Here is a 17,116-nt window from a genome sequence, read left to right as displayed (position 1 = left end):
AAGATCTCAGGGAACAAGAAGGAAACAAGGGAGACATTCCGCAAGAAATAGAAACATATCCACAAAATATTCAAGAGCAATTAAATTCTGTTCAGGCCAAAATTGCGAAGCTCGAAAAATGTTTGGAACTCAAAGATCAAATATTTCTGAAGGTGAGCAATTATATTTCAGTTTAATTCAATGAAAATTAACAGTCACATCATGACCATACAGGAGTCCTCCCATCTTCCTCATTTCCCCCATTAATATCGCTCTCTGCCCCTTCCTCTCTCGGTTGTTTATCCTTAGCTCCCATTAAATGCATTTGTAACTTTTAGCAGCTGGCCAGGATTCCCGGCCCTCATTTAGGTTGCATTTTGTGGGTGGGGACCATTCATTGGGCAGGAACGTGGTCAGACAGAAGCCATCTTCACTTCTCTTTCACCATGAATGAGGTGAGAGAGGACCCCTGGCCAGGTTTCCCACAACCAATCGAGGCCCCTGACTAGTGAATGAATGTCCATCGAAGTGCCACATGTTACTGCAAGAAGGGGCAAAGGCCTTGCCAGCAGGAAGTGTGAACGATAAACACGGTCAGAACTGTTTGTTGGGGTTCCAGGCAGGTTTCTTGGTCAGAAACATTCACTGTCTGTTTAAGGAACCCAACCACATGAAGGGTGTGTTCACGAGAGGCAGCCACCCACCCTTTCAATGGTCTCCTTACCCTGCAACCTCCTGCCTCCATCACCCCACCCGTGTTTGTCCATGAACTGGGAATCAAGTGGGTGCACTACCAACAGCAGCCACTAACATACCTGTGGAGCTGCTGAGCAATGAGGAGCTTCCAGTTTCTGATTGGCCTGTGGCTCTCATTAGGGAGAGCTTTCACCCAGCCCTGCTGCCCAGGAAAGGGTCTGATTGACATTTAACATGGTCGGCCTTCTTAAAAGATGAAATGCAGGGCTCCAATCAGCATTCCAGGCCAAAGGTGAAACCTCCATTAGGATCAATCCAATCATTCCAGTTAATTAAGTCCTACATTAGAAGAGTTGAGGGGTTTTTTTTGACCAGTGCATATTCGAAAAGGCTGAAGAACCTTTTTCTCTGCTGTAGACCTTTGTCATTACTGTGTTTGTAGAGATGCTTCCCTTGAACACCCTCTTAGTTTATCTTTCCCTACATTATGATTATAGCCACAGTTTCAGTCTCATTTCTGTGCATTTTAATGGGTGGCATGGTGGCACAGTGGTTAGCACTGCTGCCTCACAGCGCCAGAGACCTGGGTTCAATTCCCGCCTCAGGCGACTGACTGTGTGGAGTTTGCACATTCTCCCCGTATCTGCGTTGGTTTCCTCCGTGTGCTCCGGTTTCCTCCCACATCTCCAAAGATGTGCAGGCCAGGTGAATTGGCCATGCTAAATTGCCCATAGTGTTAGGTAAGGGGTAGATGTAGGGGTATGGGTGGGTTGCGCTTCGGCGGGGCGGTGTGGACTTGTTGGGCCAAAGGGCCTGTTTCCACACTGTAAGTAATCTAATCTAATCTAATGAGATGTTTACAACCATTGAAGAGAAGAGATTGTGGCTAGTAGTTTAGTCCATGAAAAAATGATGTAGAATAAAATCTGTTCTGTCGCCCTGGGCCAAGGTTCCAGGATACTCAGTAGGGAGATAACAATCCAGAAGGGAGTGAGGGAGTGTGTGGTATTGTGTGAGTTACAGATTGGAGACAGCAACGTCAAGCACTTTAAGAAATCATGTGACCCTTTTGCAAACTGTGTTTCAGAAAATCATGCTTTTGTTCTGAAGCTTAAGTAGGAATGAGTTTTCATTTTGCTTTTGGTGACTTAGAGAGAGAGCAACGAACTGGAAGTGAAGTATCCAGTGAATGTGTAGAAATTCAGAGAAATGAAAATATTTTCAGGTGTGCCAGCCTGAGCAAATAACCTCAGTGATGAGATAGTTATACATCGTCACCTTCAAAGAGATTTTAATGTTTGCAAGAATATTGCTGTGTGATACACAGGTGTGTGACTTATATACATTTTAATTTCATTAATTTTAGATATTTGGATTTTGAACTTGTAGGATAATAGTTTGAGGGTGGCTGAAGGAGCTTAATGATCCACTTATAGGTTTTCTGTGGCCATGTGATTTCCTTCTGAAAAACAGAATGAGAGAGAGAAAATATTCCTTGCGTTTGTTTCGATTGAGATCCTTTTTACAAACACGTCAAGTAAATGATTGAGCTTCCTATAGTAATTAGGTTTTCAGTTTAGAAGGTGAGAAATTGAATTTGTTGCCTTTCAATTCAGCAAAGCCCTCAGAACTTGGTAGAATCTTGGGGATTTAAATTTGATAGTTTGGAAAGGCAAGGACTGATTCGGGACAGTCAGCATGGCTTTGTGCATGGGAAATCATGTCTCCCAAACTTGACTGAGTTCTTGAAGAGGTAACAAAGAGGATTGATGAGGGCAGAGCAGTGGACATGATCTATGTGAACGTCGATAAGGTTCCCCAGGGGAGACTGGTTAGCAAGGTTAGATCTCATGGAATACAGGGAGAACGAGCCATTTGGATACAGAACTGGCTCGAAGGTAGAAGACAGAAGATGGTAGAGGGTTGCTTTTCAGACTGGAGGCCTGTGACCAATGGAATGCCACAAGGATTGGTTCTGGGTTCTCTACTTTTCGTTATTTATATAAATGATTTGGATGTGAACATAGGAGGTCTAGTTAGTAAGTTTGCAGATGACCCAAGATTGGAGGTGTATTGGACAGTGAAGAAGGTTATCTAAGATTACATCAGGATCTTGATCAATGAGCCAATTGGCTGATGATTAGCAGATGGAGTTTAATTTAGATAAATGTGAAGTGCTGCATTTTGGGAAAGCAAATCAGAGCACGACCGATACACTTAATGGCAAGGTCCTCGGGAGTGATGCTGAACAGAACTTGGAGTGCAGGTTCATAGCTCCTTGAATGTAGAGTTACAGACAGATAGGATAGTGAAGAAGGCATTTGGTATGCTTTCCTTTATTGGTCAGAGTATTGAGCGTAGGAATTGGGATGTCATGTTGTGGCTGGACAGGATGTCGGTTTGGCCAATTTTGTAATATTGCAATTCTGGGTCTCCTTCCTGTCAGAAGGATGTTGTGAAACTTGAAACGGTTCAGAAAAGATTTACAAGGATGTTGCCAGGGTTGGAGGACTTGAGCTGTAGGGAGAGGCTGAATAGGCCAGAGCTGTTTTCCATGGAGCGTTGGGGGTTGAGGGGTGACCTTATAGAGGTTTACAAAATCATGAAACGTGTGGATAGGATAAACAGACAAAATCTTTTCCCGAGGGTGGGGCTGTCCACAACTTGAGGGCACAGATTTAGGGTGAGAGGGGAAAGATATGAAAGAGACCTAAGGGGCAAACTTTTCACGCAGAGGGTGGTACGTGTATGGAATGAGCTGCCAGACAAAGTGGTAGAGGCTGGTACAATTGCAACATTTAAAAGGCATCTGGAAGGGTATATGGATTGGAAGGGTTTGGAGGGATATGGAGCATGTGCTGGCAAATGGGGCTAGATTAGGTTAGGATATCTGGTCGGCATGGACAAATTGGACCAAAGGGTCTGTTTCTGAGTTGCACAATTCTGTGACTCGGTAACTCTAAGTCGTGACTGAAGCTGGATCTGAAAAACAGTTGTCCCTGAGAAAGGAAGATAGATTAACACTGTTGGGAAACTGCTTTCCTCTGTGTAATATGTTCAGTTTAAAAGTTACAAATAAGTCTTTGATAAGAACCACTGCAGGGAATGTTTGAAGCTGAGAAAGTCTAAGCTCAGTTGAGTGAAAACTCAAGGAGAGGCTATATGTGAACAATCTCAGTACTTGGTCATGTGTCACAGAGAAGAGAATTTTCTCTAACATTTCAGTGTTTAATAGGATGCTACTGGGATGAATAGGATTGCTTTCAGAATATAGACAGTCAGTCTCTGTCAATTCAGATTTGTCTTTTGTTTATTTCAGGAGAAAACATCACAGAAGAGAAAGTAGGAAATGCACTTAACTGGAACTCGGTGTTAGTTGGTAAAATTACTCAGCAAAAAGTATTCTCAACAAAATGGTCACCTTGTCATCAACTGTTGAAGTGTTACAGGAATAATGATTGCAATGGCCCTTTACCGTATCCAAGTTGGAGAGAAGTGCTGGACACTGCTAACCCTGGTAAAGCTCAGATAAGTTCCTTGGACCTGATTTGCATGTTATGATTTGAATTTCTGTAATGAGAAAATATCAAGGAGAGTGACTGGTGCTTAGTGGAAGTGTTTTGTCGGCTGGTTGGAGAACCAGGGAGAGTCCTGTATCACCACTTTTAGGAAAGGCCCATCTCATTAAGCACCACTCTGACTGACTGCACAGTGATGAGACTTCCAGAACAAGGGATGTAGGCCACAGGGGAATGATAGATGGAGTGAGGGAACTCCTGTCCCAACTGAGAGTTGCTGACAATACAGAGACCACCAGTTTTATTAAACAACATCAATAGTGTGGAGGTCACTCCTGAACCCAGGTAACAAGTGAGTAATGTGGAGAGGGAGTTTATGTTCTGGGAATCAGAATGACTCCTGTCTGACCCTCGAACTGCAAACTGACTCTCATTTGTCTGTACACATCAGTAAGGAGTGAGGGCAGGGGAAGTCTCTCTATAAAACCTCTCTTCCAATAATGAGCTCCCTCCATCAGGCACTGAGTATACTTAAATGAGGAAGCAGGCAGGCAATCTCACATGAACGTGACCAGAAACATCCCTGTAAATAATTAATATATTATTTCTCAAGCACCTAATACAGCTTTTAAAAAGTGTCAGTTTGAGCTGGGGAGCTGAACCTGCCACATCCTTTCCTCTTCCTCAATCCTCAAATGCAGGAGAACGCCCTTTGGCCAATTTCAAGCACAATCTCTCTGATTTAATTACAAACAAAGAGTTAATACATTGTCCTTCCTGTAGCTGATAACATTTATTACCTTAACATCCAGTCCACTTTGGCAGCATCTCGGTGAGACCCTGCACACACTGTCGATGCACTAATCACATGATCACTGGCCAAGATGTTCATTTTGATGACATCACACTGACCAGTCGGAGCGTGCCCTGTACACCACAAATTGATTGACATCATCCGTTTTAACAATCTTATGATGTGATGGATCCTGGGAGTCAGCTACCAGAGAAACCGGCTCCCTGTCAAACCCATCAATACTTCACAAACTTCATCAATGAAACCTCACCCTTCCCATCTGAACCTTTCCGTCTCTCCAGTCCTCATCCTCCTGGTACATCTCCACTCTGTGTGTCACCCTTGTGTCCATGACTAAGGTCAGGACAGGGAGCCTGGGAACAAGGCTTTGTCTGTCCGTTGGGGGAGGGGGATGGAGTCAGCTGGTGCTCACTGTGGACATAGGCAGCAAGAACTGGATTACAATCCATTTCCTGAAAGTGCCGGAAAAGTCTATCTTCACAGTTACCTTAAGAACCACATTGCACACACTCTAGTTTAATAACTTTTGTGTGTCCAGGGAGAGGATTAAGGTGTGGGCTTGACTATGGTGGATCAGAATGTATGACCATCCAATAATCATTTGAATTGAATATAGAAGCTGCTGGGTGGAAGGTGAGGAAAACAGGAATCACGTGGTGTGGCTGGGTCAGAGGGAAAGGCGTGTGGGTAGAATTGTGTGAAACTGATCAAACACAGTCGAAACTATGTCACTCAAAGTGTGGGAATCCTCAGCTGAAGAAAAGGGTAGACAAATTTAAAAATCTAACATTGAAAATCTAAACAAGAGTGATGGAGATGGAGATACTGGGAGAATAGTGTCGTCTTTCCAGGAAGGTGGTAGTGAGGAAGTGTCATCAAGATAGCTGTGGGAGTCAGATAGCAAAGAATGGAAATTGGATAACTTTCTCCCAGATTCCAGTTCGCATGCCCTGTGTCCACTGGGAGCTTGTCCTATTGGGAGTGAAGGGAACGTTTTCAGTCTCCACTCATGGTCACTGTGCTGCTGTTACATGGAGCGAGGGTGAGGAATGTTGATGTATGGAATGTTGGGGCTCCTCATTCAGGAACCGGACTGAAGGTTCACTTTAGGTTCTCCTGTCGATTAAATGGTATTCAGACGGAGTGGCCATCTGCTCCAGGAATGCTCATCTGCAGAGAAATGGGAATGTTCCCGTTGGTCAGTGAGACTGTCCTCTGCTCTGGGCTGAGGAGAAAGAGATCAATATTTGTCCCACACACTCACTCAGAAATGGGATGGGATCTGAGGGCAGTGAGGAGGGATTTGGGTAGAATTGCTGCTGCCATCACACACACACATACAATCTCCCCCACACATGCATCCCCACGTACCCATTCCCAGTCACTCATAATCTCACACACACACACAGACACACACACACACACACAGACACACACACACACACACACACCCCCTCAGGTACTACCCACCTACAAACACATTTCCTCCACACACTCACACAAATGTATACCTTCCCCACACAGACATTCTCCCCAACACTAATTTCCCAGATACATGAACCTATAAGACCATAAAACATAGGAGTGGAAGGAAGGCCATTCGGCCCATCAAGTCCACTCCGCCCTTCAATCGTGGTTGATGGGCATTTCAACTCCACTTACCCGCATTCTCCCTGTAGCCCTTAATTCCTTGTGACATCAAGAATCTATCAATCTCTGCCTTGAAGACATTGAGCGTCCCAGCCTCCACTGCACTCTGCGGCAATGAATTCCACAGGCCCACCACTCTCTGGCTGAAGAAATATCTCCGCATTTCTGTTCTGAATTTACCCTCTCTAATTCTAAGGCTGTGTCCACGGGTCCTAGTCTCCTCGCTTAACAGAAACAATTTCCTAGTGTCCACCCTTTCCAAGCCATGTATCTATCTCCCAAGTACATCCCTTCCACAAATATCCCACCACAAACACAGCCTCTCACACATTCCTTCACACATGCTCCCTGCATATACATCTCCCAAGGCTCCCTCACACACAAACCCCTACACATATCGTGCCACAAACAAATGTTCCTCAAGCACACTTTTCCCCACATACATCCCTCCACAAGCACACATATATACTAATTGCACAGATACACATGCCCCAATCCACACTTGCGCATAAGCCCCAAAAGCGCACTCACACAAAAATGTCCCCAATACACATCCCTCCCTCCACACATCTCACCCCATGCGCACAGTCCCCTCACACATACATTTCTTCCCAGACACCTCACCTGCACACAGATTTCCCTGACACACACACACATGTGATGCGGTGAGGCATGACTTAGGATGCGTGGCTTGGAAAAGTAGGCTTCAAGGGAAGGGCGCAATTGATACTTTTCGTCAGTATTCACTCAGGAACAGCACATGTTGCCGATGTGAATACTGAGTCACAATTAATTAGAATGGATGGCTTTGAGGTATGTAGGGAAGAGGTGTTGGAAATTCTGGAAAGGGTGAAAATAGATAAGTCCCCTGGGCCTGATGGCATTTATCCTAGGATTCTCTGGGAAGCAAGGGAGGAGATTGCAGAGCCAATGGCCTTGCTTTTTATGTCCTCGTTGTCTACAGGAATAGTGCCAGAAGACTGGAGGGTAACAAATGTGGTTCCCTTGTTCAAGATGGGGAGTAGGGATAACCCTAGTAACTATAGGCCGGTGAGTCTCACTTCTGTATTGGGCAAAGTCTTAGAGAGAATTGTAAGGGATAGGATTTATGAACATCTGGATAGGAATAATGTGATCAAGGATAGTCAGCATGGTTTTGTGAAGGGCAGGTCGTGCCTCACAAACCTTATTGAATTCTTTGAGAAGGTGACTAACGAGGTGGACGGGGGTAAAGCGGTGTATATAGATTTTAGTAAGGCGTTTGATAAGATTCCCCATGGTAGGCTACTGCAAAAACTACGGAGGTATGGCATTGAGGGTGCGTTAGAGGTTTGGATTAGGAATTGGCTGGCTGGAAGAAGACAGAGGGTAGTAGTTGATGGTAAAGGTTCATCTTGGAGTGCAGTTACTAGCGGTGTTCCGCAAGGATCTGTTTTGGGACCATTGCTGTTTGTCACTTTTTTATAAATGACCTGGAGCAAGTTTGCGGATGATATGAAAGTCGGTGGAATTGTTGACAGTGAGGAAGGATGTGGCAGGTTATAGTGGGATATAGATAAGCTGCAGAGCTGGGCAGAAAGGTGGCAAATGGAGTTCAATGTGGGTAAGTGTGAAGTGATTCATTTTGGTAAGAGTAACAAGAAGATGGGGTACTGGGCTAATGGTTGGTTACTTGGTACTGTGGATGAGCAGAGGGATCTTGGTGTCCATGTACACAGATCTCTGAAAGTTGCCACCCAGGTAAATAGTGCGGTGAAGAAGGCATATGGCGTACTGGCTTTTATTGGTAGAGGAATTGAGTTCGGGAGTCCTGAGGTCATGTTGCAGTTGTATAAGACTCTGGTGCGGCCGCATCTGGAGTATTGTGTGCAGTTTTGGTCGCCATACTATAGGAAGGATGTGGAGGCACTGGAACGGGTGCAGAGGAGGTTTACCAGGATGTTGCCTGGTATGGTAGGAAGATCGTATGAGGAAAGGCTGAGGCACTTGGGGTTGTTTTCATTGGAGAAAAGAAGGTTTAGGGGTGACTTGATAGAGGTGTACAAGATGATTAGGGGGTTAGATAGGGTTGACCATGAGAACCTTTTTCCGCGTATGGAGTCAGCTATTATGAGGGGGCATAGCTTTAAATTAAGGGGTGGTAGGTATAGGACAGATGTTAGGGGTAGATTCTTTATTCAGCGAGTCGTGAGTTCATGGAATGCCCTGTCAGTAGCAGTGGTGGACTCTCCCTCTTTATGGGCATTTAAACGGGCATTGGATAGGCATATGGAGAATAGTGGGCTCGTGTAGGTTAGGTGGGCTTGGAACGGCGCAACATTGAGGACTAAAGGGCCTGTACTGCGCTGTATTTTTCTATGTTCTATGTTCTATGTCCCACAGACACACCTGAACACACACTGCCACATACATCCCCAAAACACTCTCCCCAAACACCCCAAACACACACTCATATATAGCATACACTTCATTTTCACACACAGACATAACTCCTATGCACATCTCCCACACCCCCCAACATTCACATCACAACTCTTCTCCTATAACCTTCCCACACAAACTCTACCCCACATTTTAAAATCCCCACTCTCCCACAAGCGCATCACCCCATGCACAGATATCCCCACACACACATCTTTGCCCATATATATTCCACATAACTCTCTCCCACTCCCTGTCCTCAGTGACTCTTTCTTTGCTTTTTCCTCCTTGTCTCTGTGATTGTGAATGTGGATATAGCGAGTCCCTGGCTGGAAGTGTCTGAGGATCTGAAAATGGGCCTGGTACCAGAGGAGTCTCTCTGACACTGGGAAGAGGCTTATTTACTGTATCTGTCCCTCTGCTCTGGGTTCAGAAGGATTCACATCTGGGAGACCTTACTGGGAGGTGGAGGTGGTGGAGAACTGGGATTGGATTCTTGGAGTAGCCTCAGAGTCTGTGGAGAGGAAGAGATGGTTCAGTCGGAACCTGGAGAATAGATTCTGGACGATTCGATGTTTTGAGAATCAGTTTAACATAAACTCCTCCTCTCCATCCTCTCTTCCTGTTAGTCAGATCCCCAGGAAGGTGGGAGTTTATCTCAGTTATGAATCTGGGACAGTTTCATTTTGCAACGCCCAAACAAGTCCCATCTCCACACCTTCAATGGGAATAAATTCACTGGGAAACTTTATCCTTTCTTCAGGACTTGGGATGTAAACAATTTTCTGAGAATCTGCTCTGTTTCAGATCCGGATCTGGAAAAAGCCTCAGGGTCACATTATCCCTGACCTCACAATGTCCTTATCCTATGTTCAAGGTCAGGGTCAGAGGTCAAGGTTTCAGGATTAGAAAGCACCATTGACAGTAAATTGTCATTAAATGTCATTGCATTTCTAGATTATACTTTGTAAATCTCAACCAGACTTTAAATAAAATAAGGTTGGGCTATAAATTAGAGCATTTCTCTTGTGTTATAATAAAACTAATGTTTCCCATTTTGCCTCTGCTTCACCCATCCCCCATATATTTTGTTGGTAATCAATCAGTGATGGTGATAGTGTTGTCTGTCAGGGAGTTGGTTTGATACCCATTTCTCAGAGATGGTCATCGTCTGGCACTTGTTTTCTGTGGCCATTACTGATGATACCAACTGACCTGTCCCTGCACTCTGTGCCCTCACACAGGAAGAGGATGTAAAATGTAACGCCTGTAAGTGACATGAGACTTTGAAATAGATTTTTAAAAGGCTCAAGACTGGAATGAGGAAATTGCTTCCTTGCCACCCAGATTAACAAGATCAACACTTTAAGACTAACAACGTCCAATTCACAGCCAGCAGTTAAATAAAAATCACAGTCCGTTTTCTTGTGTGGATTTAAGTACATGCTGATTTCTCCTGTTTTATTGGTTTATTATTTCTGATTTCAGATTGGGAGAACATTTCTAAGCATAAAGGTAAGATCCTCATGTGATAACAAGGGATTTTATCTCTTGATCACCTTCTCTTGTCACTCTCCAGTAAGAACTTGGATCCTTCAGGGTAATTTTCTGGGTGCATGTTGCTACTTCAGTGTCTCAATCACCAGCAGCACCTACTGGGAAATAGCAGGGACACTGCCCACAGTTTTCCATCTATCGATGGGAATGAATGGCAGATAAAGAGCAGCATGGATGCAGTTTCCAATCTGCATGATTATGCAAGCTTTCAAATTGAAGAATGTCTGATTTTTAATGGGTATCATGAATATCGTACAGTCTCTGTCTCTTTCATTCTTTCCACTCCGTGACCCCGGGTCTGTTGCTGATTTAATTTAGCCTGAGGATGTTGCAGAAGCTCCTTGAGGTATTGTTCATGGTCCAGTCATCTTTAGCTGTATTTTATTTTTGCAATGTGTACATTTGTTATCTATTCTTTTATTGTCTTTGAGGAGGTAGTGTTGGGCGACTTGGTGGAGTCCACATGGTGTTGGTGTTCCCATAAAGCTGTTGGGATGAATTTCCAGAATGTTAAGCCAACAATAGTGAAGGAACAGCAGTATAGTCCCAATTCAGGATGGTGTGGGAGTTTGAAGGGGCCTTGAAGAGTGGTGATGACCCCACGCGTCTGATTCCAATATCTTCCTCGGTGGTGGTTTAGCAGGAAATCAAATGGACACATGATGGATGGAAAGCTGCAAGGTTTGGGGATTAAAGTAGGGGAACAGGACTGATTGCCAACTGTGTGTAAAGCCATTCATTGACTTGTTGGCTAAATAACCACCATCAATGCTATTGTGACTTTTATAAGGTGCTGTAGAAGGAAGCTCAGTAAGTGCCTCCAGTGCATCTAGTAAATGGTACACACTGCTCCCAGAGTCCAAACAGCAGTGTGCACCAGAGAGGGCTCATCGTCAGAGGCCCAGTGACCTAACAATATCAGAGCAGCAAAGGTGTCAAAGACTGTGTCTCTGCAGGAAGATGGTCACTGTATCATGCACTAAGATGAATGAGGAGCTGCACCCATATATCCCCAAATCTATAGTTTGATGTATTATTGTCACATGTACTGAGATACAGTGAATAGTATTGTTTTGCATGCTATCCAGACTAAGTACATCAGGATAATAGAACAGAATACAGTGTTGCAGCTGTGGAGAAAGATCAACTCTAATATGATAGGTTTGTACATAAATCTGGTCACAGCCGGAAGAAGCTGTTCTTGAATCTGTTTGCACGTGTTTTCAAAGTTATGTAATTTCTGCCCAACGAGCAGGGTGAAAGAGAATGGTACTCCATTTTAATTCTGGTTCAGGATCACACCATGGATTGTTGGAGACATATACAGGATCTCCCATTCTGGGATTCATCACTGAGTCAAGAAGGCCACCATAGATACACTGAAGAGAGCCAGCCGTTACCTTTGGGTTTCCAATCTCAATGATCAGTGTGAGAAGTTTATAGGAATCGGGTTCATCGCTGGATTCTCCCATGTGTTGGAGATCCTTACAGCGAAGAGGGTTACCTCAGATTACAACAGGATCTTGACCAGATGGGCCAATGAGCTGAGAAGTGGCAGATGGAGTTTGATTCAGATAAATGCGAGGTGCTGCATTTTGGGAAAGCAAATCTTAGCAGGACTTATATACTTAATGGTAAGGTCCTAGGGAGTGTTGCTGAACAAAAAGACCTTGGAGTGCAGGTTCATAGCTCCTTGAAAGTGGAGTCGCAGGTAGATAGAATAGTGAAGAAGGCGTTTGGAATGTTTTCTTTTATTGGTCAGAGTATTGAGTACAGGAGTTGAGAGGTCATGTTGCGGCTGTACAGGATGTTGGTTAGGCCACTATTGGAATATTGCGTGCAATTCTGGTCTCCTTTCTATCAGAAAGATGTTGTGAAACTTAAAAGGGTTCAGAAAAGATTTACAAGGATGTTGCCAGGGTTGGAGAATTTGAGCAAAGGGGGAGGCTGAACAGGCTGGGGCTGTTTTCCCTGGAATGTCGGAGGCTGAGGGGTGACCTCATAGACGTTCAGAAAATTATGAGGGGCATGGATAGGATAAATAGATAAAGTCTTTTCCCTGGGGTCGGGGAGTCCAGAACTAGAGGTTTAGGGTGAGAGGGGAAAGATATAAAAGAGACCTAAGGGGCAACTTTTTCACACAGAGGGTGCTAAGTGTATGGAATGAGCTGCCAGAGGATGTGGTGGAGGCTGGTACAATTGCACATTTAAGAGGTATTTGGATGGGTTTATGAATAGGAAAGGTTTGGAGGGCTATGGGCTGGGTGCTGACTCTTGGGACTTCATTGGGTTGGGATATCTGGTCAGCATGGATGGGTTGGACCGAAGGGTCTGTTTCCATGCTGTACATCTCTATGACTCTGTGTCTCTAAAAGAAAGAAGAACTTAGAATAAGTTAACTATTGGAAAATGTAACCGTCTGATATAGTAACTATTACTAAATAACTGTTCCAATACAGTACCATCCCAGAAACACCGCCCTTAGCAGAAAGGTCAATTCAAACACAGGCAGGAGAGAACAAGATCCAGAGAGAGATTTCAAAGAAAGTCCGAGGAATGAAGCTTGGAAATCTCCTGGATTTTGTGACTGCTATGGCTAAAACAAACTGGAAAACATGCCTGATCTGGGAGAAGTGGCCACTCCCCTTCTATTGTTAACCGAGACTCTTCGGTACCTCTGCCTTTCGGACTTTTCTTCGAAGAAACCAAGGACAAAATAACCGTTTTTAAAGTGATAGCATCGTCACAATAGGCCCCAGGTTTTCCGCTGCTTGCTGTTTGAATGCTGAGGCCCTGAATCAGGGACTGAGCGCAAGAAGGCAACTGCTCAAAATGTTGACAAAAACTTTGGATGGCACAGATGGTTCAACAACATTTTTAAATTAGATTAGATTAGATTACTTACAGTGTGGAAACAGGCTCTTCGGCCCAACATGTCCACACCGACCCTCCGAAGAGCAACCCACCCAGACCCATTCCCCTACATTTACCCCTACACCTAACACTACCACCAATTTCGCACAGCCAATTCACCTAACCTGCACATCTTTGGACTGTGGGAGGAAACTGGAGCATCTGGAGGAAACCTACGTAGACACGGGGAGAATGTGTAAACTCCACACAGACAGTTGCCTGAGGCGGGAATTGAATCCGGGTCCCTGGCGCTGTGAGGCAGCAGTGCTAACTAGTCATTGATTCATGAAACAAAAAGCAGATGGTTGAATGAATCTCCATTGATTCTGATATGTACAAAAGTACAAAAGGGTTTCCTGTAAGCACAGAGATCTGTTGAAGTTTTATTACACATTGCATGGACTGGTGTCATGGGATCAGGGGAGAAGCAGACTTACAAGGAAATTGCAAAGTGTAATAGTGAAGCTTTGTGTTTTGACAAAACTGCTCAGATATTAGCATGTGTCGTGTCTTATTTGTATTGAATGAAGTCTGACCACTGACACGAATAAGGGTCATCACTTTGAATTCTGTCAGCAATTGAGAAAGGGGTACACAGTGGGGCTTGACTCCCTGAATCATGAATTCCAACAACACACCAAGATGAATATCATTTACTCTTGAAGCACCATCACCCTGGTGTAAATTACTCTGTGGTCTGCCTGCATTTGTCAATCTTTCAGGACAAACAGCTGTCAATAACTGTGTATTGTGGGTTTGTACATTCCAAGCTGCTGGATGACACGCTGGGAGCTCGGAATATCCATTGTAACGCTCAATGAAGAAACACCACAGTCTAATGGCCTCCCACCAAAGTTTTGTTTTAATCAACCTTTTCAAAGATGTTATTGTACACCTCCTGAATAAGTGGAACTTGAAACCAGACCTTCTGGCTCAGAGGTAGGGACACTACTACTATGTCACATGAGGCTGGATCCCATGTCAAATCCCTCAAGTTTTCTGCACCAGACAATGTTTCACATGAAATATAAATGTGTACTGTAAATATCAACTCAAACTGTAAATGTACAGAGGCACCTCAGAGTGGGACACTGCAGTCACAAGGGAACTCCATGCACCATTACGTTCTAACTGCTCCGTTATTTGTTTTAATGGAGTTCGTGAACAGAGTGTTTATTTTGAAAATAAAACTGTATTTTATCATGAACCAACCTGCTATCTGGATTTCTGCTTCTTGTTCTTCTTTCAACAGCTTGTTCTGTAGGAGACACTTGAAGCTGTTTGTTGCATCTTTTGTTACAGCGACACTGCTCTGGACATTGACAAGGCCATTTGAGTCACGTCGGTAGTTTATTTCCGACTGTGCCGTTAGGTTCTGGCCATTCCCACCAGTCCATGATATCTGGGGCTGTGGGAACCATCCATTAGATTCACACATAAGCTGAATTCCATTTTTACGGTAACCATCGATCTGGATCCAGTGCTCACGGCCCAGTGCTACAACAATCAATAAACACTCGTTTAAACAGCTTCGAAACAAATTTTAACCCACATGTGAGTTCAGTTACTGTTATTGAAGGATAAAATAGTCTTAGTATTTCTGTGACATGAGAATAGGAAATGACCTCAAAATATATTTTTATTGACTGACTTGGTAATTAAAGTAAAGGGAATCCAAATGCCTCTGAGAGACAGTAAGAGGAGGGGTTGGGCTGATAAGAGACCATAAAGGGATCTGTAACAAAACCGGAAATCGCTGGCGAAACTCAGCAGGTCTGGCAGCATCTGTGGACAGAAAGCAGAGTTAACGTTTCGAGTCTGATGACTCTTCATCAGAACTTTGTTTCAAATCTCCCCCATCTGCAGTTCTTTGTTTTATAATAAAGGGATCTGTGCCTGGAAGCAGGAGTTGTGACTGAGTTATTTTCTGAGTATTATGTTTTAGTCTTTGACAAAGTAGAAGATCCTGATGAATCATAGAGAGAGAGGAGAGGTGGTACAGACATTGGCTGAGCTAAAACTTAATAAAAGGAAAACTATTCAATAGGCTGGCTAAACTTCAGCTGGTAATTCACTGTGACCAGATGGAATACATCCAAAATTACTGAGGGACGTAAAGGTGGGAATTACAGAGGTGCCGCCAAATTCCTCCAATTCAGCTCAGCTATAAACATGATTCCAGAGGAGTTGGAGATGTGCAAATGCTATACGGCTCTTTAAAAATGTGTGAAAAGGCGAACTCAACAGCTAGAGGTCAGTCTATTTATTTTGTGACAAGAAAGTTTTTGGAATTGATAATCTGGGACAAAATTAACAGTTACTTCGACAACTATGGATCATTTAGGAAAACCAGCTGTATTTTTAAATGAAATCAGGATTTAACTTCATCACGTCATCGAAATAATTCATGAAGAGAGCCCTGATGAGGGCATTACAATTGGAATCCTCTATATGGACCTTCATAAGAACTGTGAGTAGTTCAAAGTTCACTTTGACCGAGTATTGCTTCTCCAGCACTCTAACACAGATATTTGAAAGTGTCTCAAATGTTGGTCTGTTTCTAAAACTGAGGCAAGTTTTGCACTTGGCATTTAAGTTAACGTTATCCTTAATTGATCGGCTCTTCCCAATCAGAGGTACATGAGCACGAGGCAGCCACACAGTGATGAGGGGACTGGTTAGGCCTGATAAACAGGAGCTGATTCATGTCTCTGAAATTCTATATACTGGATTCGTGGTGCTGGAAGAGCACAGCAGTTCAGGCAGCATCCAACGAGCAGCGAAATCGACGTTTCGGGCAAAGTCCTATTAGTGCACAAAGTTGGTTGAACATAGCTTCAGGGAACTTCACTTCGAAGATTTCTCACAGTGATGTACAAGGCACCATTCGGATATTTGAAACTAAAACAAGGAGTGGCCTGAGACAGCCACCAAATAACAGTATGACCCAAGAGCTGAGGTCTGGAGTCACTAATGTAGCCAGCAGGTTGGTGATTGGTTGGGAGTTTATTTTCCTCTAAAGTTAGAGCAGTCATTTAAATTATGGCCATTGTAACTGAAGCACTGCATTACATTTATAGTTTGATAAATTAATATCATTCAGTGATGTATGAGTGTTACCGAAATACAACATGATGGAGACAGCAAGATGGCTGTGGTGCAGCTGTAACAAGCACCAAGGTGATCCACAGCAACCACATCTGCAGGAAGGGCCTACAGCTCAAGGAACGTAGCCTCAGAGGTGATGGGCTGAAGGTGAAACTTCAAACTCTGCAATGGATCAGGGAGGAAGAATGGAACTTTGACACTGCCCCAGGAAGCAGCCATATCTCATTAGTCAGATACTTCAGGTCTGGTGCATGGTGAGGGACAGAATGATGAAAGGGTGGGAAATGAGGCAGTTTTATCATCCCGAAGGTAACAGAGGAGGAGAAGGAGCCTCAGCCCATGCGCCTGTCCAACAGCTTCGGAGATTGTTACAGGGGCTTCAGGAAGGGTGAGGAAACTGATGACAACACCCAGGATGACAGTACCATCCAGTGGGGGCAGAGTGAGATACGATTAATTC

At 44.1% G+C, this 17,116-nt stretch overlaps 1 protein-coding gene across 1 annotated transcript in view; it reads right to left on the bottom strand.

The window, feature by feature from the left end:
- The window catches only part of LOC140455111 (butyrophilin subfamily 3 member A2-like), a 307,710-nt gene that overhangs the window by 284,562 nt on the left and 6,032 nt on the right, over positions 1-17,116 (bottom strand). The window contains exon 4 of the mRNA XM_072549771.1: positions 14,761-15,045. Within this exon, the coding sequence (XP_072405872.1) occupies positions 14,761-15,045 (285 nt within the window). The remainder of the gene's footprint in view (positions 1-14,760; positions 15,046-17,116) is intronic.

Source organism: Chiloscyllium punctatum, chromosome 30 (assembly GCF_047496795.1).
Source record: "Chiloscyllium punctatum isolate Juve2018m chromosome 30, sChiPun1.3, whole genome shotgun sequence".
In the NCBI taxonomy this organism is placed as follows: domain Eukaryota; kingdom Metazoa; phylum Chordata; class Chondrichthyes; order Orectolobiformes; family Hemiscylliidae; genus Chiloscyllium; species Chiloscyllium punctatum.
This window is presented reverse-complemented; position numbering and strand designations above follow the sequence as displayed.